Raw genomic sequence first — 18012 nt, 5'->3', positions numbered from 1 at the left:
ATATTTGGTAAACAAAGCTTTAATAATTACAGAAATAGGCACTACATGATTTAGACAGATTGAAGAACTGACCTGGTCAAACAGGAAGACTGTAACGTCATCAAAAAAAGACACGGCTTTCTTCTTCCTCTCCAACTCATCACAGAAGGACTGAGTGAGCAGAGTGGGCATCTTGAGGAGGCTGCGGAGGTGTCTCGCCCTGCTGCAGTCACTTACCACCACGGGCACTGCGGTGAAGTCTTCTTCACTCTCTTCGCTATCTTCACCCTGCATGTTGTAGCTCCTCAGTTCTTCATCAGATTCACTGTCATCTGAGTTGTCTTCATCCTCCGCTTCCTCCAATGGAGCTCTTACGTCCTCGCCGCACAGCTCCAGCAGTGAGGAAGACGATGAAAGGTCAACAGGACCATTAGATTCTTCACAAGAACTGTCCTGTGAGTCAGAGTCCTCTGCATCGATGTCCTCAAAATCTTCCCCATCTATTCTCATGCCATCCCTCTTCTCCTCTGTCTCCTCCACGACATGAACAAAGTCAGGCATCTCCTCCTCTTCAGTCGATCCTTCATGGTTCTCATTCTCTTTCGAGGTCTCATCTAAGTAGTTGTTTAAAGCAGAGTCCGATGCCAAGGATTGGAGAGAGGAGCAGTCTTCTGATCCTCTGTTCTCTTCTTCGTGATTTGCTGAGACCTCTTGCAAAGAGGACGATGGTTCAGACACAAACTCTATCGATTGTTCTTCACTGGAGTGCTCAGTCTCCAACCCGAGGTCATCTTCTGTGTGTGCAGACTCTTTGGTGAGGCAGCCACCCATCTCTGGAGGAAATGGTGATAGCATTGACAGCCCAGGGGTGACAATGGCACAAGGTGAACAAGAGTCAGCCTTTGTGTGCTTCATCACCACATGACATTTGTTGTGTTGCAGATTTGTTAATTGTTCCTTATTCCCGATCTTACTTTTGATAGGATCTCCATTCATGGTTGAAATCAGTTTTCTAGTATGTATCTCATGGTTCATTAGAGTTGTGAAGAACTTACTACCCTTCTCTAAAGGACTCTTCTCATTTTCAGTATCATAATCAGAGAAGTATGCAGAGTCTCTGCAAATGTTATTATTAATCAGGCTCTTTATTTGTAGCTCAGCTGTGGAAGTGCGGAGCCCTTCACCCAAACCAATTTGCAGAACCAGTTCATGCTCTCCATTTACACTAGAGCTTCTCTCGCCACCTCTTGGATCCCCAAGTTCTTTGAAGATGAACTCTGGGGATTCATTGTTCTCTGTATCGTAACCACTGTCCAAGGACTTGGGCAGGATTGGGATGTTGAAAGGATCAGGGCTGAAGGCCTGGTCACTTGGGCTTGGCATGGAAGAGGACAGATCAAGGGTGTGTGCTGAGTCAGGAGTCCCACTGGGATTCTTTTCTGGGCTCAGGTCTTCTTCATCTACCTCAGCATAATCAAGGTTGAAATGAGCAAAGATTCCTGATGTAATATCTGTGATGTCGTCATCATCATCCTCACTGTAGTCACCAAGCTCAAGGAAGCTTATACCAGACTCCCTGACTCCAATTTCACTGTTCTCTAATGCTTCCGTGTGGTTTAATCTGTTATCTCCCAGACCAGTGGAAATTCCCCCTGAAACATTTGTCTCTTGCATAAGCAAGGGTACCTCCCAGGTATTCAGTCTTTGCTTCTCTGACACAACTCCCTTATGAACTGTCTGCATCTCTTTCATAGAGGATGGAGACTTGATATATCTCATCTCTGGTACCATCTTAGGCTCAGAATTCAACCTTTCCCCATTAAGCAGTGATTTCTTGTCATATTTTCCAAACATTGCTTCACGTTCAGCATCTCTGTTGCTTGTACTTGAGCTGGTGCAAGAATTGATACTTCCAACATTATTTGAATTTAAATTTCCCATTTGGCCATCAGTTTCAAGTCTTTCTTTGGGACACAATTGTATGTAGCACCCTAATTCATTGGGTTTGCTAGCAGCATTATAACTATTCACACCTTCTGCATTGACTAATACAGCACAAGGATTGGAAGTGTGGAAGGTTCTGGAAGTGGCCTTGGTTAAATTCCATAATTCTGATGTATTAGCGTGAGGAGCATGTTGAAGGTCCAAATAGCCACCCTGCCTGTTGTCAGCACTTAGGCTATTATTGTTGGCAGAATGGTTTGAGGTCCAATGAGTGGTGTCTCCCTCTGCATCTCCAACCCTATTCTGGACAACCAACAGGCCTTCATCAATCTCCACATCAATGCTAATGTGGTTAACAGTGGATATAGTCTTTTTCAGGGGACCAGTCATATTATGGAAGGATTCATTAACTGTGCTGTGACCTGAACTAGCTTCAAGATAGGGATCACAGAACCCTAAACTGGGACTACTGACTGCTTGTGACAAACTCCGTGGGAGTTCTAACCTCTCTATTGTCTGGGACTCCGGTGATTTCTTGTGTATGGAGATACGAGGTTGCAGACCAGTTTTGTGTGTGGATGTGTGCTCAAGGCTGCCACCTACTTTCTGACTATACAATGAGGAATTGTGGGAGTACCCTATGTTTGGAGGGCTGGTACTTGATGTATGTCTCAGCAGTGGCTCCATGGTTATTTGGACAGTGGGGCTTGTGTCACAGATAGAATGTTTGGTGTTGTCAACAGTTGACCAGTAAGCACTGGGCCATGCAGTAGAGCAAACAGTCCGACTCACAGAGGACAACTTGCTGTTGCTGGCCTCCAGTCCAGGGCTGTAGTCGACCACATTATCATCCAAGTTAATGTTACACTCTACTGGTCCTTCTATGCGAATATAGTACTCACTGCTGACAGAGGGGCTATGTGCACTCAACACTGGGACCACACCCGGGTGTTCTGGCTCATAGCAGGATGGGGAGATGCTTGAGCCCAGGCTGTCACTCTTACACCCGCCTGAGGTGCCTCGTTTGTTTGAATAGTAGATATCCTGGTAGTGTGGGTTTCCCTGGCCCAGTGGGCCACTGGTGGAGGAGGAGCAGTATGGTTGCTCAGCTCGGGCCTGCTCCCACTTGTACTCAAAGTTGAGACCATGGCTAGTTTCTGTGACAGTCAGAAGGTCATCCCCTGTGTCGGAGTGGAAGCTGTCAGAGAAGTGCTCCAGGAGGGGGAAGGAGGAAGTGGCAGAAGAGGCCAGCTCAACCACCTGGGTTTTGTCTGCACTGGGGATTTCAGCATGGCTGAGCACCATGGCTGTGGATGAAGCTGTGTGGGAGGTGCTGCCAAGCAGGTTGGGTCTCAAGACATTCCAACGTTGTTCAAAGTCTTCCTCAGCCTCACTGGATCCTTTGGCACACAAGTACATGACCAGTAGATGTATTTCCTCACTGCTGGGTCTCAAATCTGGCTGTAGCCAGCAGAACTGCATCACCTCATACCTGGAAAGAAATGAGAAAGAATGAAGAACCAGAGGCAGAGTGTATCATTCATGAGAGTAAAGGCAACACAACATCAACGATGGTGATCAAGCACACAACAAGGCAACTCATGGCCAAGAATTCCCTGGGAGTAACTGAATCATTCACTTATACCTCAAACTCGTAATCAAGAAAAGAATGTACACACCCCCAGATGGAGCAGAATGTTACATGGCCCAACTCTTAATACAGTGAGGAAACCTAGTATATGGTTATGTATATCAGTTTTTGAATGAATTGATAAGGCATTCAGAAATCATAGCATTGAAAGAAAAAAAATGACAGGACAAATGGATGCATGCACAGATGGAGCCCCCATTACTGCTCAATGTGAAGATCTTTTGTTGGATTATGAACACATCACTGTTGAAACTTTGATGAGACACACTGCACACTTCCATCACTCTGCACACACCCATAAAGCCAAATTACTAGAAATCGATAAAAACCTTTACAGTAAAATTGTTCACTGTGCTGGATTACCCCCAAAAGACTGTTTCAAGTATCAGCAAGTTGATTTTCAAGGCATGCCAAAATGAATGGGAGCCAAATGCTCCCACAAATGCCAAGATTTATTATCGTTTCAAAAAAACTTGCCAGTAAAATGATGTATAATACACCAATTTTGGGTTTAGATATAAAAATGATAAAGCTGTTCATAGTAATAGGAAACGATAGCTTGGTTTGAATAAACCCACATGAGGTTCTGTTGATTTGTAACCAATCAACTTGTGAGTAGCTCTTTTGGGGGCTGTAGCTCAATTAGGAACCTGTTCGTGATGGAAAAGTTGCTTTTTGTTAAAATTTCCTTCAAATTTGACCCTGACCTTTTGGACTTTGGTTGGACACTCCATTTCAATAAGGGTTTGGATTTTTAAGGGTAGAAATGAAGCTGAAATTATATTTTTGGTTATGTACCTATAGTGGCAAGTGACAAAGACCAAGAAAAGATTCAAAATTGTGACATTTTTCCTTCTACTACAAAGGCCTGGGCCCGGTTTCATAAAGCAGTCTAATCTTGTTTAGTCGAATAAACTCACTTAGTTGACCAGGTTTTTTTTTTGTTTGTTTTTTACGGTAGTTGTTGCACAAAGCGCTTAGTCGGCTGAAGTTTCATATTATCCCCGACTAAACTTTTTAGCCTGGTACAGAAGGGGCGAAACTTGCCTCAAAAAATGGCAGCTATCATGTACCACCACTTGATGCAACACTCAAAAGCACCCCTACATTGCTCGTATTCTTCTAAAAGGAGAGCTTTCTCTGCTTTTGGCTGTGGTTGCAGCAGACAACTGTCATGATGTGCTTGTGACAGTTCTCACACGAGCCACCGGGCGTCGCTGATACTCTGAGCAGTGTTGTGTGCACAAAAAAATTGACAAAAGTGTAGAAGAAGAAACTGAAGAGTGAAACTGCTAGGCTAAGTGCTAAACACGTTGTTCTGCAGTTCGTATGGGTCCGAAAATGTTAATAAAGCCAGTTAACGAAACAAAGGCTGGATAGTTTGTGACAACGACCAACCCGGAAGTAAACAAAGCTGTCGCGCATGGAGCTGGCTCTCGGCAACGACACGCGCGAGGCCGTTATGCCTGTGAAAACAGTCGACTAAGGTAAGACAGCTAATCTGCAAGTTTAGCCATCAATGTGAAACGGTGATGAGACGGATAATGTTGTTTGACTAACTGTAGTCCACTAAGAAAGGTTAGTAGACTGAAAGATGAGGTTTCTTTATGAAACCGGGCCCTGGAGTTGCACACTGGACAACTAAGTTCATACAGAAAGTGACACTTTTTTCTACCACTTCTCAATCTAAATGACACAGAATAACTCAAAGTATAAGGTTTTAGCCCCATTAAATGTTTAAATTTTGAAGTACACGCTCTTAAAAACAATTAAAGGCTGTTTAATGGTCTGCATTTATATAGTGCTTTTATTGTAGTCAAAGGGCTTTACAGTGATGCCTCACATTCACCCGTACATACCAGTGTCAGAGTGTTGCCATACAAGGTGCTCTGCTCACAACAAACTTGGAGCAACTTGAGGATTAAGGACCTTGTTCAAGGGTCATGATGGATTTTCTGGCCTGATAGGATTTGAACTCAGGATCCTCTGGTCATAAGCCCACCACTTTAACCACTTGACCGTAATGGCTCATGATTGTAAATGAACATGAATTGAGAAACTGTGCATTGGGCAACTTTTGCCTGTTGTATCACTAGTTATACAGCTTCATGATGGAGTGGCACAGAAGAGACTTTCTTCAAAAGATGTGAAGTTTCAGCTACAGTTTGCCAGATGGCACATGGGAAACTCGAGCCTAGATTTGATGAGTTTCCTTGCAAATAAAACCTTTTCTATTCCATTCCACCATGAAGCGATGATGCAGTAGACAAAAGTTGCACGACGCACAGTTTCTCCAATTACAGCTATAGAAGTTTAACCCTTTCAGTGTTTTCGTGGTGGCTACCCTCACTGTAACCCTTTCAGTGTTTTCGTGGTGGCTACCCTCACTTGAACGGTCACTCAGTTTTTGAGAGATGTTACACATACAGATTTCCTATGGAGCACCATCCTGTTTGTATTTCAGAATGGTTGTTGTAAATTAAGTCCAAGACAGATTCAGTCACTGCCCAAATACTTATGGACCTGACTATATGAAGGAGGTGCTGTGTAGTAGCCACATACAACATGTTGATACTACCTATCCTTGTACATGTCTCCCTTTATCACTCCATTGTGTTGGTGCCAAGCACATAAAAGTGAGAAGAAGAAAAAATACTTGGCCAGCATCCCAGACAAAAATTAATGAGGTGACTGTGATGGATGATGCCAAGCGGCTGTTAAAACAAAGAGAAATACTGTTACAGTGGAGTTGTGTAACATCATAAACAACCCAGCTTTAAAACCGGGGCGGAGTGAACAGCCATTCATTTCCCAAACTGAACAACACTATAGTCTGCATTGAAATCTGAAAATCTTCTATTGCCCATCTAAACGTTTAATCATCGCGACTTTCTCTCACTCAGCTAACAGCTAGCAGCGCACATGGCCGGTGTTCTGTCAATTTGTGCACCTCGTCGCATAAATCAACAGTTCCACGTCCTGACAATATTGCGCATGTGTGCGCATGGGCAGTTGTGCGGAGGGCTGATCTGTTGACAGGAATGACATCTCATCAAAACACCGGTCAGGGCGTGGAGTGATAGATCCAAATGTGAAACGGTTGAATATTTTGCCACCATTACCCCGATATTATAAGGTCTGAAATCTCACACGATTAACCAATCAGATTTGCGGAAAAAATGTAATTGGATTAGATTTCACTTTATATATAGGCTTTGAAGGATTATGTCAAAACTACTTTAGGGATTCTCACCAAAATTGCACCATAGATACAGTGAGGAAAATAAGTATTTGAACACCCTGCAATTTTGCAAGTTCTCCCACTTAGAAATCATGGAGGGGTCTGAAATTTTCATCTTAGGTGCATGTCCACTGTGAGAGACAATCTAAAAAAAAAATCCGGAAATCACAATGTATGATTTTTTTTTAATGTTACTGCTGCAAATAAGTATTTGAACACCTGTAAAAATCAATGTTAATATTTAGTACAGTAGCCTTTGTTTGCAATTACAGAGGTTAAACATTTCCTGTAGTTCTTGACCAGGTTTTCACACACTGCAGCAGGGATTTTGGTCCACTCCTCCATACACATCTTCTCCAAATCTTTCAGGTTTGGAGTTTCAGCTCCCTCCAAAGATTTTCTATTGAGTTCAGGTCTGGAGACTGGCCAGGCCACTCCAGGACCTTGAAATGCTTCTTATGGAGCCCCTCCTTAGTTGCCCTAGACCCAGCCATGACCCATCTTCAATGCTGTTACTGAGGGAAGGAGGTTGTTTGCCAAAATCTCGCAATACATGACCCCATCCATCCTCCCTTCAATACGGTGCAGTCATCCTGTCCCCTTTGCAGAAGAGGACCCCCAGAGTATGATGGTTCCACCCCCATGCTTCACGGTTGGGATGGTTTTCTTGGGGTTGTTCTCATCCTCTAAACATGGTAAGTGGAGTTGATTCCAAAAAGCTCTATTCTGGTCTCATCTGACCACATGACCTTTTCCCATGCCTCCTCTGGATCATCCAGATGGTCACTGGTGAACTTCAAACGGGCCTGGACATGTGCTGAGGGGTCCTTGCTGCCCTGCAGGATTTTAAACCATGACAGCATCATGTGTTACTAATGTAATCTTTGTGACTGTGGTCCCAGTTCTCTTCAGGTCACTGACCAGCTCCTCCTGTGTAGTTCTGAGCTTTCTCAGAATCATCCTTACCCCACAAAATGAGATTTTGCATGGAATCCCAGACCGAGGGAGATTGACAGTCATCTTGTGTTTCTTCCACTTTCTAATAAATAATCATAACAGTTGTTGTCTTATACCAAGCTGCTTGCCTGTTGTCCTGTAGTCCATCTCAGCCTTGTGCAGGTCTACAGTTTTGTCCCTGGTGTCCTTAGCTCTTTGGTCTTGGCTATGGTGGACAGGTTGGAGTGTGATTGATTGAGTGTGTGAACAGGTGTCTTTTATACAGGTAACAAGTTCAAACAGGTGCAATTAAAACAGGTAAAGAGTGCAGAATAAGAGGGCTTCTTAAAGAAAAATTAACCCCCCACACACACACACACCCATGGTGCTTCACATCCGTGTCGAGGCATCGGTGGAGGAGGTTCATCCAGGCGGAGGCATCGGTGGAGGCGGTTCATCCAGGCCTGAGGCGTCGGCTACATCTGAGGCTAACAGCGGCTACGTCCGAGGCTAGCAGCGGCTACATCCGTGGCTGGCGGCGGAGGCATCGGTGGAGGCGGTTCATCCAGGCCGAGGCATCGGTGGCGGCGATACATCCAGGCCCGAGGCGTCGGCTACATCCGAGGCTAGCAGCGGCTACATCCGTGGCTGGCGGCGGAGGCATCGGTGGAGGCGGTTCATCCAGGCCGAGGCATCGGTGGCGGCGATACATCCAGGCCCGAGGCGTCGGCTACATCCGAGGCTAACAGCGGCTACGTCCGAGGCTAGCAGCGGAGGCATCAGTGGAGGCGGTTCATTCAGGCCCGAGGCATCGGTGGCGGCGATACATCCAGGCCCGAGGCGTCGGCTACATCCGAGGCTAACAGCGGCTACATCCGCGGCTAGCAGCGGCTACATCCGGGGCTGGCGGCAGCTACGACCGTGGCTGGGGCGGCTGTGAACGAGGTTAGCAATGGGGAGGGTTGGGGTGCGGCTACCGGACCTGTGGTGGTGAAGGCTACTGGTGAGAATTGTTTTTGTAATCAATAGTGGCCATACTGAGCCACGACAGTCGGCATGGCACCACCCAGGAAAACAGATAAACTCGAGGAAGATATAGAGGAGATAAAGACCTCATTAAACCATATATCAAAAGACATGTCTAATCTAGACAAACTGATGGTGGAAATTAAAGAACTCCAAAATCTGGTTAAAGAGAAGGACAAGATCATTAAGAAACTTGAGCAACATGTAGATGAACTTGAACAATTTACTAGAAAAGATGACGTTATAATATCTGGACTAGAAACAAGGCATTGGACATATGCAAGGGTGGTGGATTCTGGTGTAGCCAGTGGGGAGAATGCACCACCTGAAGAAAGACAATCATTGGAACAACAAGTTACAAACTTTTTATATCAAAAAGGTGTTGTCATCCATCAAGATACAATATCAGACTGTTATACTATTCCAACTAAAGATAGAAAAAATAAACTATCTAACATTGTTATACGATTTACAAGCAGAAAATATAAAAATGAGTTATTAAGACAGGCAAAGAATTTGAAAGGAACGAGTGTCTATATAAATGAGCATCTAACAAAAAAAAAATGCAGATATTGCTAGGGAAGCAAGACTACTAAGAAAACAGAAACATATTGTTGCTACATGGGTCTGGAATTGTAGGGTGTGGATTAGAGTGAAAGAAGGAACAAACGGTATACAAATCAAAAACATGGAGGACCTTACGAAATACAGACCTGAATAGACAATCAAATATAACATCTGTTGGTAATTGGACCAACAAAAAATCAGATCAAACATGGAAACAGAGGATAAAATATATGACATAGACACTAATATTGATGAAAGTATATTTGACTTAAAAACGATTGGTTGTGAGTATTATACAGTAGAACAGCTGAATAGTGAAAAAATTGCAGAAGATACCCTGTCACTCATACATATAAACAGTCGAAGCTTGTATTGTAAAATGTCACAAATAAAAGATTATTTAAATCAGTTTAAAAATAGATTTAGTATTGTTGTAATCACTGAATCTTGGCTTAAAGATGATCTCATGGATGAAGTTCAAATGGAGGGATATGAGCTGTATTTTGTAAACAGAAGATATAAAAAAAGGCGGTGGTATTGCTCTGTATACAAAAACAGATCTGATGTGTACAATTGTTGAAGAAATGACAATTATGAATGATGTCATAGAAATTGTAACAGTGGAACTTGTACATGAAACATCTAAGAATATTTTAATCAGTTGTGTATACAGAGCACCAGATTCTTGTGTTGTGAAATTTACAGATAAAATAATTGAATTATTCCATCAAATTAAAAACAAAACGCTTTTTATGTGTGGGGACTTTAATATTAACATAGAAAGCTCCAGCTGCCAAAGATTAAGTGATTTTGTGAATTCAATGTATAGTTTGGGGTTATTCCCCTTGATAACAAAACCAACCAGAATTACATCGCAAAGTGCAACGGTAATTGATAATATATTTACAAACAGAACAGATGAAATTATCAAGAATGGGATCTTCATGACAGATATTAGCGACCATTTACCAATTTTTTCAATATTTAAATCTAAAAATAGGTACACCAAAAAAACTGATATAAACTTTAAAAGAGATAAGTCAGTAAAAGCCTTAGAGGCATTAAAATATGACCTTAAAAATCAAAACTGGGAAGAAGTTTATGTCAGTGATGTTAATGTAGCATATAACTCATTTATGAAAATTTTGATGAAATCATACAATAAAAATCGTAAATTAATTGAAATTAGTAAGAAAAGAGTAAATAAACCATGGCTGACAAAGGGAATAAAAAATGCTTGTGCAAAGAAAAACTGTTTATACAGGTGCTTTTTAAAATTGCAAACAAAGGAATCAGAACATAAATACAAAAAATATAAAAATAAACTATTAACAATAATTAGGAAACAAAAAAAAGATTATTACAGTGAAAAACTAAATAAGAGTAAAGATAATATGAGGGTAACATGGGGAATTATAAAAAGTGTGATTGATAGTGATGGAACGAAAGAAACTATTCCAAATTACTTTAAGGAAAATAAAGAGATATATGATATAAAATAAGTTGCAAATGGGTTTAATGATTATTTTTCAAATGTAGGGTCAAGTCTGGTGGGAAATAAACCAATAATAGAAGATAAATTATGTACATTGGTAAATACGGTCAATAGTATTTTCCTGGACAATGTGGAAAAAGATGAAATAAGAAATATTGTAAAAAACTGTGTAAGCAAAAGATCAACTGACCATGAAGATTTAGACATGGTGACTGTAAAAAGTATAATAGAAATTGTTATTGAACCATTTACTTATATTTGTAATCTGTCTCTGTCAACTGGGGTTTTTCCAGATGAAATGAAAATTGCTAAGATAGTCCCATTATATAAAAATGGAGACAAACATAATTTTTCTAATTACAGGCCAGTATCATTGCTTCCACAGTTTTCTAAAATTATGGAAAAAGTTTTTGTAACAAGATTGGATAAATTTATTGAGAAACATCATATTTTAAATAATGCTCAGTATGGATTCAGAACAAAACATTCGACAGCTATGGCAATTATGGAACTAATGGAGAAAATATCAACAACAATAGATAATAAGGATTATTTTGTAAGTATTTTTATTGACCTGAAAAAGGCTTTTGATGTTATAGACCACTCAAGATTGCTCCACAAGTTACAACAATATGGAATAAGAGGTGTTGCACATCAGTGGGTAAAAAGCTACTTAGAAAATAGAAAACAGTTTGTTCAGATAAATAATACCAAATCAGAATTGTGTAACATTATTTATGGAGTACCACAAGGATCGGTACTTGGACCCAAACTGTTTATTTTGTATATCAATGATTTTGTGAATGTATCCAATGTGCTTGGCAGCATTTTATTTGCTGATGATACAACGCTGTTTTACTCTGGATCAGATATACAGGAAGTAGCACAAGTGATAAATACAGAGTTGGAAAAAGTTAAACATTGGTTTGATATAAACAGATTGTCACTAAATATTAATAAGACAAATTTCATATTGTTTAATGATAGAGCGAAAAAAAATAATGTGTCATTACAAATAGATGGAATGGATATACAAAGGGTAAAAGAAATGAAATTTTTAGGAGTCATGATTGATGAAGATCTTACATGGAAGTCACACATAAATTACATAAAAGGAAAAATAGCGAAAGCCATTGCTGTTTTGCATAAAGTAAAATATTCATTAAATAGTTATGGTTTATTAACATTGTACAATTCATTGATTGTCCCATATTTAACTTACTGTGTAGAAATCTGGGGATCAACATATACAACCTATATACAACCTTTATTTATTTTGCAGAAAAGAGCTTTAAAAGTGATTAGTAACAGTGGTTTTAGAGATCCATCTAATCCATTGTTTATTAAGTATAGGGTACTTAAATTTCATGATTTAGTCGATTTGAAAATATTACAAACGATGTACCAAGTTAATAAAAATACTTTACCAACAAACATTCAAAATATGTTTGAAAAAAGAGTAAGTAGTTATAAATTGAAAGGAAAAGAAGTCTTTAAAAAACCAAGATTTAGAACCAAAGTAAAGGAAAGGAGTATTGCAGTAAATGGTGTCAAATTATGGAACAATCTTAATAAAGAAATTAAAGAATTAAGGTTGCTTAAATTATTTAAAAAACATATTAAATTAGATGTATTAAGTAAGTATGAAACTATGAAGTAAGTCAGTGGGCTGCAAGAAAGTAAAAAAAAAAAAGTAAACTTAATAATGTTTGGAGTGTCTTAAGTTTAAATGTAACCTATCAGTGATGTAATCTATTAATTAATGGTCATAATTATGAAATGGGTCAGTGGTATGTGACAAGTTAAAGAAATGCAATCTGTTAAATAATGTTGACTATGATGCTGTATATTGAAAGATTGTATTGTTAAAAGGGGCAGAAATCATAAGACTTGTTCTTCTTTCTGCTCCTTTTCATTCTGGTATTGTGGTGCTTTTGTTTTTTTGCTTTTCTGTTTTTCTTTTAAATTAATGAAATAAATATTAAAAACTCCAAACAGGTCTGTGTGAACCAGAATTCTTGCTGGTTGGTAGGTGTTCAAATACTTATTTGCAACAGTAACATACAAATAAATTATTAAAAAATCATACATTGTGATTTCTGGACATGCACCTAAGATGAAAATTTCAGACCTCTCCATGATTACTCAGTGGGAGAACTTTCAAAATCACAGGGTGTTCAAATACTTATTTTCCTCACTGTATATATTAGGGCACGGAAGACTACTGAATTTTGGAGGTGATCCGGATTGGCGGATGTCAGAAATTTCAGATTGCTCTTGTTTTTAATGATTTCTCATTGCGGACCAGCAGCACCTTCATGGGCTGCCAGGGAGCTGCAGCCCATAGTTTGGGAATCGTTGGTCTAGAATCCAAATGTGAGACTGTGCCTGTGTGTGTGCGCGTGCATGCAGCCATGTCTCACCAGCGTTCAGCCAGGTCAACCTGAAGTTGTGGTTTGGGTAGTTTGAGCTGCTGTTCCTTCACGGTGTACGTCAGCACCTGTCTGTCTGAGTAGTTTGCGTACGGCTGGTTTCCCAGCTCAAACAGCTCCCACATGGTCACTCCCAGTGACCTGCAAGTTACACAATTCATCCAGCATGTTTACGGCTTGTATCCTACATCAGCATCATGAAGCATGCTTCCTCTGCAGCTTTATTGCAGAACCATTGCTCATCCGAATAACAGCTCAAATCATATTTCAATTTCAGCAACATTTGTCTGTCTGTTCCACTGCTCCTATCAGGTCCAATTTCTAGTAAAATTACTTTGTGGATGCAGACAACTATGGAACTGCCTTTCATGGGTTACTTTCAACAAGAGGCAAAATTAACTGATAAGCACCCCCTGGAATTGCCCAGGCCAGTTCCAGTTCATTAAAAGTCCATCACTGGGGTCAAGGTCAAGGCTGACTGTCAAAAGGAAAGTGTTTTATCACTGATTTGGAACTAACATGGTGCACAAATGGAGGGCGGGAGTTCTGGAAAGGTCAAATTTGCTAAAGGTCGTTGGGGTCAAGGACACATCTGTCCATCTTTGTTGGCCTACTCCTCCCACTTCCTTTCTTTCAAACCCAGTCTGTCATTGAAGACTGACTCCAAAATTCATTTTGGCAAAAGTCAAGAAATTTGGTTTTCAACCTGCACACACTTAGGTAAATTCCATAATTTTCCCTGGCACGGTCAACCAGAGGTTTTAAAAAAAAAAAGTCCTCAATCTGATGCACAAATTAGAGCAAGTCTCAGAGCGAATAATCCACTAACATACAAAACATGCCATCTTGAAATGTCAGTGAAAATCACTTCATGGCTCCGCATCATGTACATGGTAATTGTGTAAAAGCTTTAAATATATGGGATACTTTCAGTCATGACTTAGTTTCTCACCAGATGTTGCTGGATTTGGTTTGGTCAACAACCAGCAGGTTTCCGTGGACCTCATCTATGAGCTCAGGTGCGATCCAGCGCAAAGGCACCCAGATCTGTTCCTGCGTTATGTAATAGTCATCCTATAGAACGTAATAACCCAGAAACCAGACAATAAACATGATAAACATAAGGATAAAAAAAGGTGTGAATGTGTAAAAAGCCTCACAGGTCTAACCTTGTATCGACTATTGGAGAGCCCGTAGTCACCGATCTTTACTGATATTTGTGAAGTCAGCAGGCAGTTCCTTAAGGCCAGGTCACTGTTGGAGCAAAGAAACGGTTTGATCAGAAACCCTTTGAGCTCAGCTTTTCTAAAACTCTTCCACAACGTCAGCCTTATTTATTATTCAGTATTCTAAGTGATCAAATTAAGCAGAAACCACAGCGTGACACGAGCACACAGTTGGCGTGTTCAGTCTCACCTCCACCAACATTCCTGCATCCAGTGACTGGTTGGTTGCTATGGCACCCACCGTGTGGATGAGAACGAGAGACATGGGTTTGCCCCCCGCAACAAAATCACTGATGCTGGAGTTTGTGATGACTACTCAGGCAGCACCAGGATGTTGTTACAGGAGGAGACCAGCAGGGGGAGGCACAGATCATTCTCTATGGTCTGGACTGTTCCTTTAAAAGGGAACTAGTGATCCGGTTGGTGAAGCAGCACAGGGCTCTTTATACCTGTGTACAAAGTTGTGCTTGTGGAGGTGAAGAAGCCCTGATGCAATGTCGCACACCATTCGCTGGAGGATCAAAGGGTCCGGAGTCTCGGAGTCAGCCTCCCGACCACTTCGGAGGTAGCTCTTCACATCGCCCTGGTCACAGTAATGCAAAGATTGATGCTGTTTGAGTTGGTTGACATCATGCAATGCCACAAACAAGTTATTTAACTTTTATGGGACATAAGACACTGCGGACCCAATTGGTAATACATCACATATCCCACCAGAGGACAGAACTCCATGACCAGCAGGTAGGGAGTGACCTCGGAGCACTGAGCCAGGCACTGCAGGAGTGCAGGATGCTGGAGTGTTCTGGGAGAAGAAACAGAATTTGACTTTTATCATGGGATAAATGATCACTTTCAAACACTGGTGGCCCTTGGGGGCTCCCAGGCCATGGTTTTGGAGATGAAAGAAACTTAAAAAAAAAAAAACTTATTTTGAGCTCCGTGTAACTTCAACCACACCTGCTCTTAATTCCCATCATGCATGTGATGGGATTCATCCCTGTAACAAACACATACGTACATGTCCAGCAGGTGGCACAACAAAGTGGTATATTCAGTGTTAGGGAGTAACTTTTTACATGTAACAGAGTTACCTAAATAAATGTAAGTGTAATCCATTACAAAATGACAAAAGATAAGTAATCAACTTACAGTTCCTCATTAAAATACTGGTGATTACTAAGGGATCACATTTACATATAATAATAAAAAATTGATGGTGTAAAATCTTAATTATGCCTGTGCAGGAAAGGCATATTTCTGAACATGGGTCACCAAAAGGCACTGAGATGAATTTAACGGACCCTTATTTTGAATTTACCCCAACATATCCTGTCTGATAGCAACCCCTCTCTGAGTTGCCAATTTAGAGACTTGTGGTGAGATTTAATTTAATTTAATCAGCTTATAACGCGCCAAATCACAACAAAAGTTGCCTCAAGGTGCCTCACACAGAATAGTTCGAAATAAAATTTAAAATAAGTGAGTAAATTAAAAAAAACATTCAAATACATAATTAAAAACACAAGTAAAACAATAAAACAGAATAAAAAAATAAACGCTATTCATAAGAAAGAGAATAAAAATACAATTTAAGTCTTGACTTAAAAATGTCCAAGGACTCTGACTGCCTCACGGTCGCAGGGAGACTGTTACACAGAGTGGGTGCATGATAAGAAAAGCTCTTTGACCCGCTGACTTCTTCACTCTGGGAACACACAATAGTCCCGCATCCTGCGACCGCAAAACCCAGGCCGGCACGTAGGGTTTCACCAAATCAGCCAGATAAGATGGTGCCAGTCCATGAACAACTTTACAGGTTAATAACAAGAACTTAAAATCTGCTTTTACAAAGACAGGAAGCCAGTTCATTTTCCCTACTGAAGGAACCTGGTGAAATTTATTCCACACCAACTGGACAGTTTTGTAACAATGTAACTGTTTGGAATGTTGTTACTTGGGGACAAAAAAGAGGTGGACACTGGGAGATGCAAGGGAAGAGCAGACATTCTCTGCAAGTGACCATGCAATCTTAATGCAAATTATATTGAAGTAGTTTGTATAAATGTTTTAGTTTGTTGTGAGGTGGACCCTGCCAGGTTTGAATGCATATTTTTATTAGAGTACATTATATTTTAGATTTTTCACTTTTGCTGCCCAGTTTAAAAATTAGAAAAGTAATCAAAAAGCAATTTATTTTATTTTTCTTTATTTAACCTTTATTTAATCAAAGGCAATAAGTTACATTACTCTGAAGTAATTACAATAGTTACATTACTTATTACATTTTAACAAAGTAACTAGTAATCTGTAACCTGTTATATTTCAAGAGTAACCATATATCAGTAAAATAAACTTGCTCTATGTATTGAGCTGGTGTATCAAATTTATCAAAGGTTTTAATCAATTTATCCTCTTTATATGCCTTTTTTAAAATTGTGAAGCCTTACAAGAGGATTACATTTATTGTTTACTTATGCTGTTGAGAAATTGGAGGGGATGGCCTAATCTACGTATCTAGTCAGGCACTGCATTTTACAGGTTCATGCCTAGGCAGTGGTGATTCTAGTCTGTTGGGGCCATAGGCAAAAATTCACAAGAGCACCCTCCAACTAGTGTTCACCACGATTACTTTGTAAGTGTAGCCTTATGTTTTTTAGTGTCACTCATCATGTTATGTCTTTTCTGTAATATTAACCATTAAATGCTCAAGTAATATTATCTATCTATCTATCTATATATCTATATCTATAGATATATATATATATATATATATATATATATATATATATATTATTTTATGTAGGTTATCACCGGAGTTGTTACGCCGAGCGTATGTAGAAGCTGCCATGGCGATTGGTAGTGGTGCAGATTAGCAAACATTTCCATAAAAATTGTTCATTTTGTGATAAAAGCATAGAATTTGGCACATATATTCTAAATTTACTGTTTATTTTCAGATATGGAGCCATCCTGGAGCTGACCTCTATTGAGCTACAGGGGTCAATAAAGAATACCACGGAGTAAAAATTTAAAAAATGCTCCAATCATGTTAAACTATACCACATCATTTGTCTGATCAAAACGATTCCAAAAAGGTAGAGTTTGGAGTTAAAGTTGCTCCAATTTAGGTTTAAAAAAATGCAAATTATTGGTTGAGTTGATAGCATTTTAAAAAGGAATAGTTTGCACCATCTGTCATGCTTAGTTATGTTACGTGGTAAAATATACCATACGTCAGACTCCAGTGGACGTCGACCTTGTTTGACCTTTACTTTGGAGAAAAAGCATTCAACACAGTCAAAACTATTCCATTTATGAATTCTTTTATTTCACCCAATAATTTGCATTGTTTTTTACCAAAATTGGAGAAACTTTAACTTTTGACACCTGTACAAACTGAAACTGACCTTTGTCACCATTTTTGTTGTTTTTAACCTCATAACTCCAGAACATTCAGTCATAGATAGTCCAAACTATACCTTGGAATTGTTATGACCAGACAAATAATGTGGTAT

At 40.0% G+C, this 18012-nt stretch overlaps 1 protein-coding gene across 3 annotated transcripts in view; it reads right to left on the bottom strand.

Moving 5' to 3' along the window:
- The window catches only part of aatka (apoptosis-associated tyrosine kinase a), a 189423-nt gene that overhangs the window by 5669 nt on the left and 165742 nt on the right, over positions 1 to 18012 (bottom strand). For 2 of the 3 annotated variants that reach the window (XM_034190789.1, XM_034190790.1), the window contains 6 exons: positions 15212 to 15299; positions 14947 to 15080; positions 14441 to 14525; positions 14224 to 14345; positions 13263 to 13412; positions 73 to 3415 (listed from right to left, as the gene is read on the bottom strand). In XM_034190789.1, the coding sequence (XP_034046680.1) occupies positions 73 to 3415; positions 13263 to 13412; positions 14224 to 14345; positions 14441 to 14525; positions 14947 to 15080; positions 15212 to 15299 (3922 nt within the window). Of the gene's footprint in view, positions 1 to 72; positions 3416 to 13262; positions 13413 to 14223; positions 14346 to 14440; positions 14526 to 14687; positions 14924 to 14946; positions 15081 to 15211; positions 15300 to 18012 lie in introns of those variants that run through there. The other variant, XM_034190791.1, reaches the window with a different exon arrangement.

Source organism: Thalassophryne amazonica, chromosome 16, assembly GCF_902500255.1.
Source record: "Thalassophryne amazonica chromosome 16, fThaAma1.1, whole genome shotgun sequence".
NCBI classification, from domain to species: Eukaryota; Metazoa; Chordata; class Actinopteri; order Batrachoidiformes; family Batrachoididae; genus Thalassophryne; species Thalassophryne amazonica.
Note: the sequence above shows the minus strand (reverse complement) of the source record. Positions and strands in the feature narration are given on the sequence as shown.